This window comes from Sprattus sprattus (genome assembly GCF_963457725.1).
Source record: "Sprattus sprattus genome assembly, chromosome: 20".
Classification (NCBI taxonomy): Eukaryota; Metazoa; Chordata; class Actinopteri; order Clupeiformes; family Clupeidae; genus Sprattus; species Sprattus sprattus.
In genome coordinates, this window is record NC_137918.1 from 10,032,582 (window position 1) to 10,051,179 (window position 18,598).

The 18,598-nt window shown below is 39.6% G+C and overlaps 1 protein-coding gene across 1 annotated transcript; it reads left to right on the forward strand.

Annotated features, from left to right (window-relative positions):
• Positions 1–494: 494 nt before the first annotated feature.
• On the forward strand, positions 495–11,690 carry LOC308381566 (nuclear GTPase SLIP-GC-like; the record flags this gene model as incomplete). Its single annotated transcript, XM_080859161.1, is given in 20 exon segments — positions 495–506; positions 1,694–2,267; positions 2,709–2,847; positions 2,999–3,221; positions 3,323–3,341; positions 3,344–3,537; positions 3,650–3,715; positions 3,717–3,815; positions 4,467–4,658; positions 4,731–4,808; positions 4,908–5,000; positions 5,080–5,167; positions 5,318–5,451; positions 5,544–5,723; positions 5,845–6,002; positions 6,087–6,216; positions 10,824–10,932; positions 11,043–11,176; positions 11,323–11,410; positions 11,610–11,690. Coding segments are annotated over 20 exon segments (2,766 nt in total). The 3' UTR covers positions 11,666–11,690.
• Between the last annotated feature and the right edge of the window lie 6,908 nt (positions 11,691–18,598).

An 18,598-nucleotide genomic window follows, 5' to 3' on the forward strand; every position in this document is an offset into this window, starting at 1 on the left:
ATTACATGCAATTGCCATATTTTATATTGATCGCTTTCTTTTTCTCTTAACGTGCAAAGTGTCATTCCCGTTGGATGCACAAACTTGTCATCATGCGTGTGCATTCTGCTAACTGCACTGTCCATAACTATTTAATATGACTTAATTTGAAGCCTAGCTTATTCTCTTATTTTCAGTTGATATAGTGGGATTGTTAGAGGGACGTCACGAATGAGTTTTAAATGAGAGAGCCTGTCAACAACCAATCACCGTCCTCACCCCTTCTAAACTCGTGCATGAGAATCGACGTCATCCATAGCAACGGTGCTTTTATCTTAAGCTTAGGAGTTTGTATTATCCTTAGTATGAGTAGGTCTCAGAGGCGTTGTGAATCACTTTTAAGAAATTACTCCTATGTAAAATGTTTTAGCGCGAGTTAGGAGCACTCTTAGTGGTAAGATACAATGCTTTGTGAATACGGCCCCAGGACTTTAGGAGAAGGCAGATATAAAAAGATGGGTTTTGAGGTGGGATTTAAAAGAAGTGATGGAGTCCAAGGGCCATATTCACAAAGAATCTTAGGGCTAAAAGTAGCTCATAAGTGGCGAATTTAGGAGAAACTCCTAAAAATAATGGGCGTGTCAGTCTTAAATGTAGGACTCCTAATTTGTTTTACTAAGAGCAATTCACAAAATATTTTATCCCTAAAAGTAGCACCTAAGTCTAGGACAGCTTAAAACTCCTCATGAGGACTCCTACGTCACTAAGACCTATTCACAAAAAATCGTAAGATGGCTGCAGCCGACTTGGAATTGATAAAAGACATTGCTTAAACCGTGAAGGTATTAATATTGTCGTAGAATTAGCGCGGGATGCAATGACGCCTTTAAACAACGATGTGTCCCGAAGTGAAATGTTTGGACACATAAAGATAGCCTATTTGGCTTCGCGGAAAACGCAAATGACGACACTGGGGATCATCATTCAGCCGTTTTATTCATCAAACTATCAACGCACTGTAGACCCCACATCATCCAACAGTTGGATGTACCGATGACTTGTGCATTTCAACGGAGAGCGGTCTGCAGCAGGTTTTTGAGAACTTACCAGCTGGATGCCGCTGGGGTGACAGTGGCTATTGGTCCTGGGACCAGTAGGCTTTCGCTTAGGCTATACGTTTCACGTTCGTTTCGCTTTGATCAATTAAGATTGGAGGGCTTAAAGGGCCGCATGTGCTGATATTTGAAGTGGTCAAGGGCTGGAAATATAATAGCCTTACAGTTTGCTGGGTGCTTTAATTATTACTGCCTTGATTACATGCAATTGCCATATTTTATATTGATCGCTTTATATTTCTCTTAACGTGCAAAGTGTCATTCCCGTTGGATGCACAAACTTGTCATCATGCGTGTGCATTCTGCTAACTGCACTGTCCATAACTATTTAATATGACTTAATTTGAAGCCTAGGTTATTCTCTTATTTTCAGTCGATATAGTGGGATTGTTAGAGAGACGTCACGAATGAGTTTTTAATGAGAGAGCCTGTCAACAACCAATCACCGTCCTCACCCCTTCTAAACTCGTGCATGAGAAGCGACGTCATCCATAGCAACGGAGTTTTTATCTTAAGCTTAGGAGTTGGTATTATCCTTAGTATGAGTAGGTCTCAGAGCCGTTGTGAATCACTTTTAAGAAATTACTCCTATGTAAAAGGTTTTAGCGCGAGTTAGGAGCACTCCTAGTGGTAAGATAAAAGGCTTTGTGAATACGGCCCCTGACCTGTTTCACCCCCAACGCACACAACATGAGCTATCGGAGGCAGTGAAAGAGTGTGTGTACTTCTCTGCTCCAGGGCCTCATGTAATTCTACTGGTGCTGCAGCCTGACAACTTCTCAGAGGAGGACAGAGACAAAGTGAAAGACATACTGAACTTGTTCAGCCATGAGGCCATGAACTATACCATCGTACTAACTACTGTTAGAAGTGTCCAACATGTCTCTACATCTGACGCTGGTGAAAGAGAAGACCTTTTAGACCTGATCATAAAGGAGTGTAAGATGAGGCATCACACATTTGATAAGAATTTCAGATTCAGTCAGGTCCTTCAACTCCTTGAGAAGATAGACAAGATGATGGAGGAGAATGGGGGAAGACATCTCACCTGTGAGGAAATTGGGGTGATACCAGGGGGCTCATTAGTTACAGAGAGCACACAGACAGCAAAAAGAGGTAGAGAGAGTGATTCTCACAAAGAGGAAGAATGGAAGAGGAAGAAGAGAACAGGAGGTAGGAACCTATGATAAAACACGTTAAAAATGTCAACATTTCTATTAAAGAATGACTGTTCTGAATGAAGAATGGCTCTTCTGATGGTTACCATATGGACCCATAACAGACTAGTTACTGATTGTGTCATCATTTCATGGTAAAAACTGTGTTACATCCATCTGCTTCACAAATTAAATGATGGTGATAAATAATAAGAACATCTTAAGGAATTCTTGAATAGTTAGCTTAGTAGCTGAATGATAACAACAGTTATGGCTGAATGCTAACAGGATCACCACGGTGGTTTGGTAGAACGGTTTGGTTTTACACACATCCAACAGCAGTATGACTTAAATCATTCTCATGTTGGTCAGACATGGACTTTCACATTTACTCTCAGTACAGGTTATTGTCAAATAACAGATGTTGTTCATGGTCTTATGGTCTTTTCATTTATAGAGATTAAAGAGATTGCAGCCATACAGCAAGCACAACAAGTCATGGCACAGGTTCAACACAGATTTGAGAAGAATATCAAAGAACATTCCAAGATCAAAAAACAAACAACAAAGAACAAAAAATTCATGAACTTCATCAGGTACATTGCCTGTTTCAGTAAAATAGCACTAATTAACATGCATGATAATGTCTTTATGAATCTGCTGTTAGTTATCTATCTATACATCTATCTATCTATCTATCTATCTATCTATCTATCTATGAACTACTTGTTTGTTTATTGTATCCAGGGACATTATGACAGATCTGCTAAAGAAAACGATACAGAAAACCACTATCGGTGTGTTTGGGAGGACAGGAGATGGTAAAAGCTCCCTGATAAATGCCATCCTAGGTGAGGAGGAGCTGTTACCGACAGGGACACTGGATGCTTGTACATCAGTCATCATAAAAATGGAGGCTGGGGATGAGAGAGACCAGTACACAGCAACTATTGAGTTCATCTCAAAAAAGGTTTATTACAACTGTAACATTACTACTGTCATACTGGACTGTTATAACTCACATCCTATGTTTAAGATTAACACTGAAATATACTTCATGTTCATTTGTAGGATTGGGAAAATGAGCTAAAAAACTTGTAGGTTTTCTAGCAGAGAAGCCAGAGGAAAGGGATGAAACCATCTGCAAAATGGCAGAAGACAAGATCAAAGCACTGTATGGAGAGAATGCAACTGGAAAAAGCTTTGATGAACTCATGAACGACGAACGTTCAACATTTATTGCAGCCCTGCTCAAGTTAACCACTAAAACCATCTCAAGGTTTGAGGTAAGTTAGAGTTCTTGTAGCTGTAAATTATATGTGAGTTCAAGTGAGTTTATTTACAGCTCATATTTGTGAAAAACTGTAACGTAATCAATCTAATTCCATGGTCAAACAGGCCTCAGATCTCTCTGAAGCTATCAGTCCTTATATTCAACATCTTGAGTCTGATCTTGGTGGACTCTAAAGTCCCAGATCACAAAGAGATTTTACAGAACATCGTGCTAGTTGACCTTCCTGGAAATGGAGACTGTAATCAGACCAGAGACAAGATGTGGAAATCAGTAAGTGCTCACTGTATTTGTCACAAATTGAAGGAGATTATGGATGCATGTGCAGGTTATCGCAGAATGAGACAAATTACTCAAAGGAACTCACAGGATTCTTGTCTCAGACCTCAGGATTAGACACCATATTGACAGTACAATTTCACACCCAATCAAACAGGAAAATGATGAGTATTGATACAAAACATAAGAAAGCCAGATTAAGCAAAAGCAGGTGCAGTTAATGATTTGATCGTCAAGGTTAACTGAGAGACAGCAGCATAATCAAACCTGGCATTGAATGACCAGCAGGGAGAGAGAACCAGGGTGTCACATCATTAAACAAACCATTTTTTACATTCATATATGAATTCATTAAAAGCATGTATTATTATTCATATGTTTTCATTCTATTCTTTTAGCAAAGCTGTAGTTGCTAGTATAATAGTTTTAGCAAAGCTGTAGGTTCCAATTACATGAAATATCTCGTAATTGGCAAGTGAATGTATTTTCTAAAGAATTAAATATAGTTTATAGTTTCAATACACCTATTTTATTTTTCATACTGAATCGATAAAACCGGTTTGGATTATACTGAACTTGTTGTTTGTCATGAGAAATGTATTCCATTATATCAAACAAACAGCAAACACAATATATTTTTTCCAGATGTTAAGGAAGTGCACGTTTGTTTGGGTTGTGAGTGATATCAATCGAGCCGCATCTGACAAGGCAGCCTGGGAGATCCTGAAGAGCAGCATGACAGATATGGTACAGGGAGGGGCATGCACTGGCATCACTTTCATCTGCACCAAAACTGATTCTATGGATCCCCGGTCTTACATGAGATCACTAAAGTCAGTCTTTTTGTATCTTCTTTCAGTGTACTGTTTGTTTGGTTTGTTAAGTTACTAGGTTTAAAACATTACGCAGAAAACTACAACATTGACATATTTTATTTTCACATCCCTTAGGCTAAAGGATGAAGATTTACAAATCACAGCGGACAATGTAAGTGAAAAAAAGGATACAAACCGACACCGCTTCATTATATGATAGATCTATGCAAGATGAAATACAAAGTGAATTATTACTATTCCTTTTTCCTAGGAGTCAGAGAAAAAGCATAAATGCATACAGCACAGGAATAGCAGGGCCAAGGATGGAGTGAAACAAACCTTTAGAGCTCACTTTCCACCCGAGGTATTTTTCACACCCAGGAGGTATTTTTCATAGATTTTTGTGATCATATAGCTGACGGACTGATTCTGATTTTTTTCAGAAAAATCACATCAAAAGCATTTCAGTGTTTACTGTAAGCTCATGGGAGTTCTGCTCAAAGAAGCCATATCTGAAACAGGAGGACACAGGTAAAGCATCATCAGTTCATCATCACCCATAAAGGGAGATTATTTATTTCATGAATTGAGCACAAACTGACCAGAGTCAATGTAATCATTATAGCTAACAAAGACACTATGTATTTTCTTTCTTTTTTTTTCTTTGGAAAAAACCTGAAGAAATACCGAAGCTGAGAGAGGTGCTTAGGAGTCTTAACCTCAATCATACCAACAGAGTGGCCTCACAGTACTTAACAAGTGCCTTAGGGGTCCTGTCCCTCATACAGACATCAAAAGATAACAATGAGGAGATGGTTAGTGTCATCTTTAATGAAGGTGTCCTTGTGTTGCCTGTAAAGTCTTATTTTGAGGAGAAACTCAGGTGGTTCTGTGGTATGTGTTTCAGAATATGGACAAAGCTAAGCTGCAGAGTGAACTGAATAAGAAGCTGGAGGATGAACTGGAATGTCTAAGGGATGATCGTTTAAAGTCATGTTACGATGAACTGGAGAACTGCCTCTCAGATGGAGTTAACAAGTCAGAGAGGGAATGTGCTGACATAACCAAGAAAAACGTGGATGCACCAGTAAGCACTACTACTTGGCAGAATACAAAAGTTATATTATGGTATTATCTGTGAAACTGCTATAGCTCTACCATGCTTTAATCCACACACATGAATGAAACATTCAATATAATTTCCTTAGACAGACCAAGATGGACGTGGATACAGTCAGATTCTATCATCCTTCTGCAGAAAAAAAGGTTGCTTCGAGTTCAATAATGGAGAAACAAGAGACTTGAACAAGGCTTTGGCTGAATTAATGTATGAAAGCATTAATGAAAAGTTTAATGCCTTGTTTCCGTAAGTATTGTTACAGTAGTCTAAAAAAAGTGTTATTCATCCAGAATCTCCCTGTGTAACATGTGGTCAATGTTATGTGTACAGAAATAAAGGGGAAACTGGACAGTCAGTGTGGAAGAAGGTCCGCCAATTCAGTATCTGCTCGATCACTGTCACTGAGGTCTACAGCAACCCTGCAGCAATGACTCACATTCTGAGGTTCTTAAAGGCTGAGGTAAGTGAGAGTGTTTACACCATTCTATCTCTGTATTTTTGGTAAATATATCACCAAATAGTACAGTGCAAATATCAGTCCAATGCCAAATGGCTATGGCGAAAGAAAAAAAAACGTCATTATTCGTTTGTAAATACATGTTCCTATTACGTGCTCCACATTTGACTAATGTGGTGAAACAATCAGCATTCCATGAATCCATTTAACTTTAGTGAGGTTGCCATGTATGTTCAGTATTGCTCCCCTCTTTGGTCTTATTGCTTCATTTGGAATCTTCTGTTGACCTGGGGTGGAAATCCACGGCTCTATGCATGAAGATGAAGGGAAGGCCATGCTGATTTAGACAATAATAAAAAAGTTAATTTATGTAATGATGAAGATTATTTTAAAGAATAAAGAATGCAAAAGTGTGGTGCATATCAGTATAATGCGGAGCAGTGGCGGCTCCTGAAAAAATTCTCAGGGGGGAATTTTTTTGATAATGATTAATGTGAGCCATTCAGTAGTAGGGGTGGGCGATATGGCCAAAATCTTCTATCACGGTATATGTACATTTATATCACGGTAACGGTATATATCACGGTATATTATAAGTAGGTGGCCAGATTTGAGTTTGTGAAAAAGAGGACACTTCAGAGGTGGCAAAATGTGTCCACAGACATAGTCTATACAGTAAGATTATTTATTAATTGACCCTTAAGAACACTAAGGTGCAGAAACGATACTGCCTCAATAGGCTATTGGCCTTAGCAATAGTGGCCAGTATAGTTACTACTTTTTACTGAACGTTTCCATTGAATCTTCAAATAGTAAGATTAAAATCCAAGTCCATGTAGTGGCATTTAGTCCAGTGCTTATGTGGCTTTCAGTGGTTCTTTAATGTACTTTCAGAAGATAAATCAAGTGTTAAAACTTTCTTTTCAATGTTTGTTTGTATGTTAACGCAATAATGATGAGAAAAATATTTTCTTACATGGCCACATGTTAAAATAAGAAAATTAAGAAGTTGGCCATTACACGCCCCATTGACCGTTTCAGGCCGTTGCCATATTGGTGAGGTGAAGACTGGCCAGTAAACAAACGCAAGCCAAAGATGGAGCTGCGGTTTTTCTGGATAAAAAGCACTAGCGTTTTTCAATTCTCAACCGATAACCAAATCATATTCGACCATCATTGAGAAAAATGGAACAGAATCCGCAAATAAAAGGCTACACTGGACACTTTTCAGTCAATTTTTTTCCGTAGATTAAATCTTTCCCAACTGTCGACGATTACTCAACAAGTAGGCATGACAGTCGTATTATACGGCTCAGAATGTAAAAAAAAAACGTTCAGTTGATTTGAATGGGCCACCCCGACGTTTGCAGGTCTGTAATTTCTTTATATTCACTGCTGCGAAAAAGTAATGACCTTCATTGGAAGGGGTTTGTGATTCTGAATTCATGTTTTACATATCATTCCGCAAGTAGTCCGGTCATTTAACTTCAGCAAGTAATGGGTTGCTATGCAACACCTGAAACTTTAAAGGTCTAGTTGCCTGAAGAACTTCTGCTCCAAAGAACTGTGTTGCCATAGGAGGAGGGCATCTAACACTCCACATCCACTTTCCTCACCTTTGACCCTGGAAGGACAAGAAGTTGAACAGGTGGTGAAGTTCAAATACCGTGTCACAGAGACGTCTGTCCTTTAGCCAGCATGCAGATGGGGTTTACAAGAAGGGACAACAACGTATGTATCTCCTGAGGAAACTAGACACCTTCAATGTCAGTAAAGACATTTTGTCAACTGCCTACCAATCTCTGGTGGAATCCATCATCACTTGCAACATTACATCCTGGTACGGCTTCCTCACAAACGCAAGCAAAAGCAGACTTACTAGATTAACTAAGCAAGCAAGCAAGCTAATAGGAATACACCAGAAAGCGCTGGAGGATCTGTATATCCAGGCAGTGAGAAGGAAGACCAACTCCATCCTCTTAGATCCCTCCCACCCACTCCATCCTTGTTTTGATCTACTTCCTTCTGGCAGAAGATTCAGAATGCCTTTGGCCAGGAAAGCTATCTACAAAAAATCATTCATCCCCATAGCTATACACACACAGAACACTCATTCCTCAAAGAACTCACACAAATAACACACACACACACACACACACACACACACTCACACACACCTCCAAGCCTTCAGTCAAAAGACAATTTTCTAGTATGGCAACATACTAGACAATAAAGCTTTTTGAATCTTGAATCTTGAATCTTGAATCTTGAATCTTTGAACTTTTTTTTCTAAGCGGAAATCACGAAACGGCTACAAAATATTTAAAGAGGTATTTTGGAGGAATGTGTTCTATCATTTTGACGAGTAACTGTACAGCAAGTCAGATGATGTATAGTTTTGAGGTCATTTTCAAACAAAAAAAATCGATTGGATTTCAAAATAAGAGTATATCACGGTTGAAACGGTATAGCCAAATCTCTCCCGGAATTCTACCATTGCACGGTATACCGTCATACCCATAGACATACATAGATGTATATATGTTTATGGTCATACCGCCCAGCCCTATTCAGTAGGGACATTAAATTAGCCGATTTACAAAACAACAATACCTTTTTGTCCACGATTTGCAGCACACAACAGTAATATTTCCCCTCTTGCTACAAAGCTAGAGCAGCAAGTTACAGGTGGAACGCTATAGAAGAAAGTTGCATCCAGGAGCCTTTATAAGCAAACATGATGTGGCTTCACAGTAAAGGTGCAATATGCGACAATTATGCTTCAGGATTAGGGTTAGGATAAGCAGTTTAACCTTAAAATAACAGCTTAAAAAAAATTGGGGCGCTACAATGACTTTTAATATGGAGAATTGCGTCCGTGCCAATGGCATAGCAGGGTCGATAGGCATATAACTGCGTTCTGTAGTTTTGCCTGCCACAGCCCGCCGACCTGACTTAAATTACCCTCTGCCGATCTAAGTAGCTTATTTGCCGTCTTGCTTAGTCTTGTGTTGCACTTGATTGATGTTTGACTGTGTAAGGACAGTCGTTGAGTAACTAGTTTGTCATAATGTCAAAGTCAGCACATTTCAAGAGATTTCGTTAGTTTTAGCTGCTAGCATACCTTTAGCGAATAGCTATTAATCCTTAATGCACCTTTAAATGATCCCACTTTTTCTTATCCACATGTCTCAAATGTTGTATGATGCAACATAGCTTAACAGGACACATGATACGTCCAGTAACAACATAAAGAAGGGTACAACATTAGTAAAACCCAATGATATTTATTGGCTGATCTTGTAAGTATTGGCTTACAAAACAAAATAAGTCATCACATAAAAAATTATTCAGTGTAAGTTTACACTGTGAAACCTATGAAAAGTGACAGTGGTATATAGAAATACAGACCATGTTAGCCACTTCACGACCGCGATTTTCTTTCGTTCCAATTTCCCTCCCTTTGTAGAAACCTGTTGAATGGATACATTTGGTCTAGGAAGTCCTAAGTGTTTTTTGTTGTCAGTTTATCTTCATTAGTATGCCGACTAAAAAGGAGTTTCTGTCAAAGAGTGAATGTATTTGTTGCAATGAACAGGAGCCATCTGGACATGACTCTGTTGAAGCTGTGTGACGTCCTTGTAGGCTTTTACGTCCATTACTTATGACACGGCATGGAGGGGCGAGCCCTCCCGGAAGCCATAGAGAATTCTGAGAGCTCTGTTTTGTGAAAAATTGGATTTAAAGCAGCACAACGGATCAATAGCTATTCGCTAACGGTATGCTAGCAGCTAAAACTAACGAAATCTCTTGAAATGTGCTGACTTTGACATTATGACAAACTAGTTACTCAACGACTGTCCTTACACAGTCAAACATCAAGCAAGTACAACACAAGACAAAGCAAGACGGCAAATAAGCTACTTACTAGATCGGCAGACAGTAAACAAGTCGGGCTGCCACCTGCAAAACTACAGAACGAAGTAATATGCCTATAGACCCTGGTATGGCAATGGCACGGAGGCGATTCTCCATATTAAAAGTCATTGTAGCGCCCCAATTTTCAAGCTGTTTTTTTTTAAAGGTAAAACTGCGTATCCTAACCCTAATCCTGAAGTATAATTGTTGCATAGTGTTACTTTAACATGGGAGTCAATGGGAGAGGTCTGGGGCAAATTTAATTTCACCCCAAATCGCCTAGAAGGGGCGGGGCCATTTGAAGCACGACTTTTGCCTTGACTACCTGTTACCTGATTGGACAATGACATTCAAAGGCAGATCAGATGGTCTAGTTGTAGAATCTGACAGAAAAAAATATAGCATTTACATTTACATTTAGTCATTAAGCAGACCCTTTTATCCAAAGCGACTTACAAGGAAATTGCATTTATACATCAGGATTTTTTTTGGTCCTTTTCCCATAGGCAGTGCGTCGGAGGGAGGGAGGGCCGGAGCAGCCTCGACTCACAACCACTTGTTTTTGAGGCTTTTTAACTGGAATCTGCTGTTACTTTAGTAATGCTGATAAATAATTATATTAAGAATGTTTTCAAAATATACTATTGTTTGCTGAAGGCAATATTTCCTTGATTTCTCATGAAAATATACAGGAAGCCAAGCTGAAGCATGACATATATGAAGAGATTGCGGATCTAAAGAAGGAAATATATGAATCAATCGAAGTTATCATCAACAAACAGATGGTTTCTGGCTACAATAGTAAGTCAATAGAATTGTTGTTAATTCCAGGAAGATTTATTTGAAGAGTTATGTGTAATGCAAAATGTAATTTCGGTAATTTAAACCAAATGTTGCTTGTTTGGCTGCAGAGGCTGTAGAATGCACTGGACCGGGATCCATGACGAGGAAGCAGACAGTACTGAGAGAACACACTGAGTCAATAAAGCATACCATGTTCAAAAATGCAAAGAAAAGGATGCTGAATATGTTCGAAAAACTGAACGTATGTTAATTTTTACATTTGAAGTTCATAAATGAAAATTCTTTAGGAAACTTCAGTTACTTAGGTGAATAGATTACTTGAATATTGCATTGAATATTTAAACAAAATGTTTCTGTGACTTGAATCTTTTTTGTTTTCTTTGCAAGAAATGGATTGAGGCACAGTTGAGAGTGAGGCTACCGAAAATTTTGGATCGCACACTGCTGATTGAATCCGTCTTCCCGTTTAGCATGGGTAAGTCAGGATCTCCACAGATCTTTATCATATCCCATATCCATCAGCATGAACAGTAAACTCTCATTCCAAAGCCTTGCTTGGACACTGATGTTGTTAAGTCTGATCAAAATGCTTTCTCAGGGGTCTGTTGGGCTGGAAACATTCTGCCGGCATAAATCACACGAGAAAGATGACTGACTGTCATTCTTTGTTGTAGATGTCAGCACTGAAATTGAAGTGCTGGAGAAGTTATCTGCCCCAACTGATGAATAACAGCACCAAGAATCTAATGAAGAATGGGTGTGGACAACAGGTTTTCGTGTAGTCATGCTAAATGTTTATGGTTGGGCCGGCAGTACAGAAATGACATATACAGCCGCGGAAAAAATTAAGAGACCACTTCAAAATTATCAGTTTCTCTGGTTTTACTATTTATTGGTATGTGTTAAAGTAAAATGTACATTTTTGTTTTATTCTATAACCTACTGGCAACATTCCTACCAAATTTCAAATAAAAATATTGTCATTTAGATCATTTATTTGCAGAAAAATGACAATTGGTCAAAATAGCAAAAAAAGATGCAGTGTCTTCAGATCTCGAATAATGCAAAGAAAACAAGCTCATATTAATTTTTATACTACACAATACTAATGCTTTAACTTAGGAAGAGTTCAGAAATCAATATTTGGTGGAATAACCTTGATTTAAAATCACAACTTTCATGTGTCTTGGCATGCTCTCCACCAGTCTTTCACATTGCCGTTGGGTGACTTTATGCTACTCCTGGCGCAAGAATTCAAGCAGCTCGGCTTCTTTTCATGGCTTGTGACCATCCATCTTCCTCTTGATCACATTTCAGAGTTTTTTTTATGGGATTCAGGTCTCGAAATTGGGCTGGCCATGACAGGGTCCTGATCTGGTGATACTCCATCCACACCTTTACTGGCCTGGCTGTGTGGCATGGAGCATTGCCCTGCTGGAAAAAACACTTCTCAGAGTTGGGGAACATTGTCAGAGCAAAAGGAAGCAAGTTTTTCTTCCGGGACAACGTTGTACTTTGCCTGGCTGAGGTTTGTAAAAGACCATAAGGATTGAACCAAAGCGGACTGGAGGGTCTCCTAGTTCGTCTTCTCTGATGAGTCCAATTTTCAGCTTTGCCCAACACATGGTCGTCTGATGGTTAGACGGAGACCTGGAGAGGCCTACAAGCCACAGAGTCTTGCACCTACTGTGAAATTGGAATTGTAAACCGCTGTAAACAGACACTTTATTCCAATATACAGATACAGTCTAATAAATGACATAAAACATTTCATACAACTACATTATGTCTGTCAACATTTTAAAAGATGAAACATACTCTACAAGATACTGTATTTATTGACTAAGAGTGAAAGATGATTACATGACCCTCTTGAAGATACTGTATTTATTGACTATTGATTACATGTAGAAAGGTGAAGAAAGTCCCCATGGGAGCTAAATAGATTTTAAGATCTTCTCTGATCATCTGATGCAAAATGCTGTCTAAGGTTTCTCTCCCACTCTTCCAGTAACCCCACAAGGGCCCCACGCAGGTCATTTTAAATGAGGCAGACACACGTCTCCAACTTAGCAGGTCACATTAAATGAGGCAGACACACGTCTCCAACTTAGCAGGTCACATTAAAAAAGGCAGACACACGTCTCCAACTTAGCAGGTTACATTAAATGAGGCAGAGACACGTCTCCAACTTAGCAGGTTACATTAAATGAGGCAGACACACGTCTCCAACTTAGCAGGTCACATTAAATAAGGCAGACACACGTCTCCAACTTAGCAGGTCACATTAAATGAGTCAGACACATGTCTCCAAATACTTGCAGCAAGGGCACATACATGGCTCAAGAAGAGGCCAGAACTGACTTCAAAGGCACAGCTCTAGGGGGCGCTGAAGAGTCATAAAAGTAGAAACAGACCACATAGACATACACACGAACACATACACTCTGGCTCTTTCTCTCTCTCTCATGCACACACACACACTCACATAATATAAGAACTGTGAAAACACAGTTCTAAATATCCTTACAAAATAAAACAGGGTGGGAACAATTCAACCCTAAACTGAGGTCACACTCACTCACATATACCATCAACATTCTTCTTCAGTCTGGAAAAAAAAATGGTCATAGGAGATGTATTCGTTCTCTGCGTTCAGAATCTGGAGTCCTACCATCAGATGCTTCTGCAATTGGGAACAGGGCAGTTCATTTTGATAAAAACCTATACTGGAGTGAGGTAAATAATGAAAGGGTAAATGATAATGTTTAGTGATAACAAAAATGTATCTAAAGTACTGTCCGTCAATGTATCATTGATTAGTGATGTCATTGACGTCTCAAGGCAAATGAAGCGATGAAGACAGGACAGATAATAAAACAGTGGGGAAAAAAGACATGAAAGGGAGGGAGAGAGAGTTTACACAGAGGAGAAAGGACAGACATTGTGTGAAAAAAGGAAGTGGGCAAGCTCACAGCTATTCTCTCCTCACCTGCACTAAAAACAAGAACTACTTCATGCCTATGAAGAACCAGCAGTACAATGTGTGGTTGTTAGCGTAGGTATTTCCTCTTCCTTAAACCAGTCCTTCAGCTTTACATGACCACCTCATTTACATGACCGGGAAAGTCACTAACATGCATGAAATGGTGGCCACCCTCTGCACTATAACACAAAGGTTTTAGTTCATATTTATACTGAGCTTATATACTGTCGTACACATAGTCAAGTGTAGTGAGATGACATAGTGTATAGTGTGCAAATGCTTTAATACGGCCTTGTATCTTTTTCCACCCTACATCAAACCACCTTATGATAACTGCTGCCTTTTGATTCTATTTAAGTACAAAATGGTTAAAAACATACTGTGACGAAGAGATTAGTAAAGTATAATAGTAAGGACTAAAGACCAATAAATTGCCTTTAATGATTGATTCATTGAAATGTTTTCTGAAAATGTACACCAATCACATGTTTGCCTACACATTCTGCCCTTCCGCAAGTCATGTGCAAACAAAGCCTTCATATTGTGGCACCTCTGTTGATGAAGCAGACTTAAAATAATCAGAGCACAAAAAACAATGTTTCATCTTTAAAAGGAAAGGGTGTTAATCAGTGGTGTAGTCCAGGGTATATACGCAGGTATACGGAATATACCCACTTATTTTTCAGTCAGCATTACGTACCTATCTTACCACTAGGAGTGCTCCTAACTCGCGCTAAAACCTTTTACGTAGGAGTAATTTCTTAAAAGTGATTCACAACGGCTCTGAGACCTACTCATACTAAGGATAATACCAACTCCTAAGCTTAAGATAAAAACTCCGTTGCTATGGATGACGTCGCTTCTCATGCACGAGTTTAGAAGGGGTGAGGACGGTGATTGGTTGTTGACAGGCTCTCTCATTAAAAACTCAGTCCTAACATCCCCCTAACGATCCCACTAAATAAACAGAAAATAAGAGAATAACCTAGGCTTCAAATGAAGTCATATTAAATAGTTATGGACAGTGCACTTAGCAGAATGCACACGTATGATGACAAGTTTGTGCATCCAACGAGAATGACGCTTTGCACGTTAAGAGAAAGAGAAATTGCCGAAAAAAACACGGAAATTGCATGAAATCAAAGAAGTAATAATTAAAGCACCCTGCAAACTATGCGTGAGGCATGGGAGGACATATGTGTTAACATAAATGCTTCATTCCCTGCCGTGTGTCGCTCTGTCGATGACTGCGAGAAGCGGTGGTATGCGCTCCAGTCACATTGTAGGATGGAGATTGCGGAGTGGACTTTAAAAGAGCCGTCGCGGCTACAGGTATTGTGTCACCAAAATAGGCCTCATGCGTATACTTGCATGTTGTAGTTCAACTGTGCTCCCGGTTGTGGCTTGAGGAAGGGTGTCAAAAGCCATGTCTTGCATGGATGGCCACTGTCACCCAAGTGGCATCCAGCAGGTACATGGAGCCGCTCAAAAAGCTGGCGCAGACCGCGCTCTCCATTAAAATGCGCGAATCGTGAGTAGATCCAGGCCACTTCGCAACAATATCCATGATTGTGAAATTTGGATCAAACACTATCTGTGTATTAATTTAATGTACCTTTTTGCGGTTTACAAAGACGTCCTCATCTCTGGATGGAGCAATTATTTTAATGTGTTCCATCGATGGCACCCACGACACCGGGCATTCCTGCAAACGCCATGAAATTGACCTTGATCCTTTGAAGTAGGCGATTGTCCAAAGGGAACCGGATAAACTGTTGTACAATGTGTGGTCTACAGAGTGCGGTGATTGTTTGATGAATGAATCGGCTTACTGATGATTGCGATATTCTGAAGTCGTCTGCGTTGCAAAGTTGCATTTTCCCCGTAGCCAAAAATCTTAATGTTATCAAACATTTAACTTCCGGACTGATTGGGTTGTTTCGGATAGTTGGAGACGTGATTGCATCCCGCACTAATTCTAGTAAAATGTTGATGCCTTCACGGTTTAAACGATATCTTCTCAACAATTCAGAGTCGTTCATTGTCTCCAACACGTTACGTCTGGCTTCAGCCATTTTAAGACTTTTTGTGAATAGGTCTTAGTGACTTAGGAGTCCTCATGAGGAGTTTTAAGCTGTCCTAGACTTAGGTGCTACTTTTAGGGATAAAATATTTTGTGAATTGCTCTTAGTAAAAAAAAATAGGAGTCCTAAATTTAAGACTGACACGCCCATTATTTTTAGGAGTTTCTCCTAAATTCGCCACTTATGAGCTACTTTTAGCCCTAAGATTCTTTGTGAATACGGCCCCAAATCAGCAGAAAAGTGTGAACACTGAGAGAAAAAACACAAAGACCTAAAAATCTTTAAAAGGCAGCCTATTTACAATCAACAGTTAATTTACCAGCTCCCATGCTAACATGAAAACACACACATTGGTTGTAACTTTCAAATCTTCAATGGTCCAGTGAAAATATGCCAAGGTTCTCGGAAGAAGCAACTATTTGTTATAGAAAGACTACAAACTCTGAATCACTTGGAATTAAAACCATTTTATTTAGCAGATCCATATTGTCCGTTTTCTGTTGAAGTGGTTGCTAGGCAAACAAATTGAGTCGTGAGAAGACTTGAGCTTAACAAAACGACATGTTTTCGATTTACAATGACCGTGTCTTTATAAAATGAAAGGAGAGTAAAATGCCATAATAAACAACGTACTAACCTCGAAACATCAAACCAATACTTCAAGCAACAGTTTGATATTTCTCGGTATGATCTCACTCTATTAATAAGTGTTTATTATTTAGCACCATTGTCATAATATTTCACGAGTTGTATTTATTCACCAAGAATAAATCGTATCTGCGTCTATATTTGCCTGTGGGCTATCCAAGCAAACAAACTTCAATCTTAGTCAATATGTATCCATTACTTTCCAAAGTTTCCATTTTGTTAAGTGCAGTTGTAACTATACAAGGCTACAACTAAAATTATAGAAGCTAGCAAGACGCACACAGAGACTGAGGATCCCCAAGGGCTCACTGCCCTGTTGATGTAGGTCTAACACGGACTGTCCCTCCCTCTCTCCCACCAGGAGGCTTTACCTGACTGCTGCTCCCGCAGTTCATTTTCAAGTTCCTCCCCCTTCCTTTTTTCATTCCCCGAGGGATAGCTCTGCTTCATCTTTCTACACACTAATGATGCGCATGGGTAGCTATCTGACGTCCGCGACGGACAGTTACGTTGTCACGTTTTTTTTTTTTTTTCCACGGGGCCTTTATTATAAATAATAAATTTGCGGGGCCCTACGCAACGTGCGTAGTGTGCGTGTTGGAAGAACCGGTACTGAATGCGTGCACCAGCTTTTCTGCAGCATGTTTGGGAAGAGAGGGTCTCAGCCTTAAGATGTTTCTTAGGTGGTAGAATGAAGTTTGGCAGATGGATTTGATGTGTGCATCAAAGGACAATGAAGAGTCCAGCTTGACACCAAGGTTTGTGACGAGTGAGGAGAGAGGGGTGGGGTGGCCATTTATGGTGATTTGGGTGATACCAGCCTTTTTAATTTGGTGGGGCGTGCCAATAAGAAGTGCTTCAGACTTGCCACCATTTAGCTGTAGTGAGTTGTTGCTCATCCAGTGCTGGATGTCATCCAGGCATTTGGTAGTCTGTGATAGTGCCTGTTGTTTGTCGGGTGAAGTTCGGATGACATAGTGTATGGTGTGCAAATGCTTTAATATGGCTAAGACCTTGTCTCTTTTTCTCAACCCTACACCAAACCACCTTATGGTGATAGCTGCCTTTTCATTCTATTGAAGGTCAAAATGCTTAAAACATACTTTGAGGAAGAGATTAGTATAATAATAGTAAGGACTAAAGACCAATAAATCACCTCTAATGATTGATTCATTTAAAAGTTTTCTGGAAATGTACACCAATCACATGTTTGCCTACACATTCTGCCCTTCCGCAAGTCATGTGCAAACAAAGCCTTCATATCGTGGCAACTTTGTTGATGAAGCAGACTTAAAATAATCAGAGCACAGAAAACAATGTTTCATCGATAAAAGGAAAGGGGTGTTAATGGACAGTGTAAGTATCCTATAGTCAGAGAGGGAAGCGCATGTGTTTGATGTTAATGTGTCCATGGCGGAGAGAGAACTGGGATGGGGGTCGAGATAGGGAAACAAAATGAGAGAGGCAAAGAGATATCGATGACTTTGGGGGATTTCAGGTTTCTGTCTTACAACACTAAAAAACATGGGCAATGATGTCTGTCTCTTTCCCAGCTGAAAGTAATATTCCAGGCCAATATTCTGGATCCCCCTCACAATTCCCTCGGAATCTCTCATGGGGTCTGGAACCAAGAGAGGTCTGGTTTCATTTTTTTGCGCTCAAACATGGAAACAAAAAGAAAAACATCACATAGAAGTCACACAACAGGGCCCACACCTTGGCCTCACAGCGCACCGGGAACTCTTCCAAGCCCATTACAGAGTGTTCTCAGAGAGAGAGAGAGAGAGAGAGAGGCTCACCGCATTTCTCTTCCTTAAAGGCACCCAGTGCAACTTTATGTAAACATTCAATGAAAAATAAACATTCAATTTCTAGTCTTTTTTACATGTAGTAAGTTTCAATAACTCCATACCATTACATATCGACATTCAAGGAGCAAAGATGA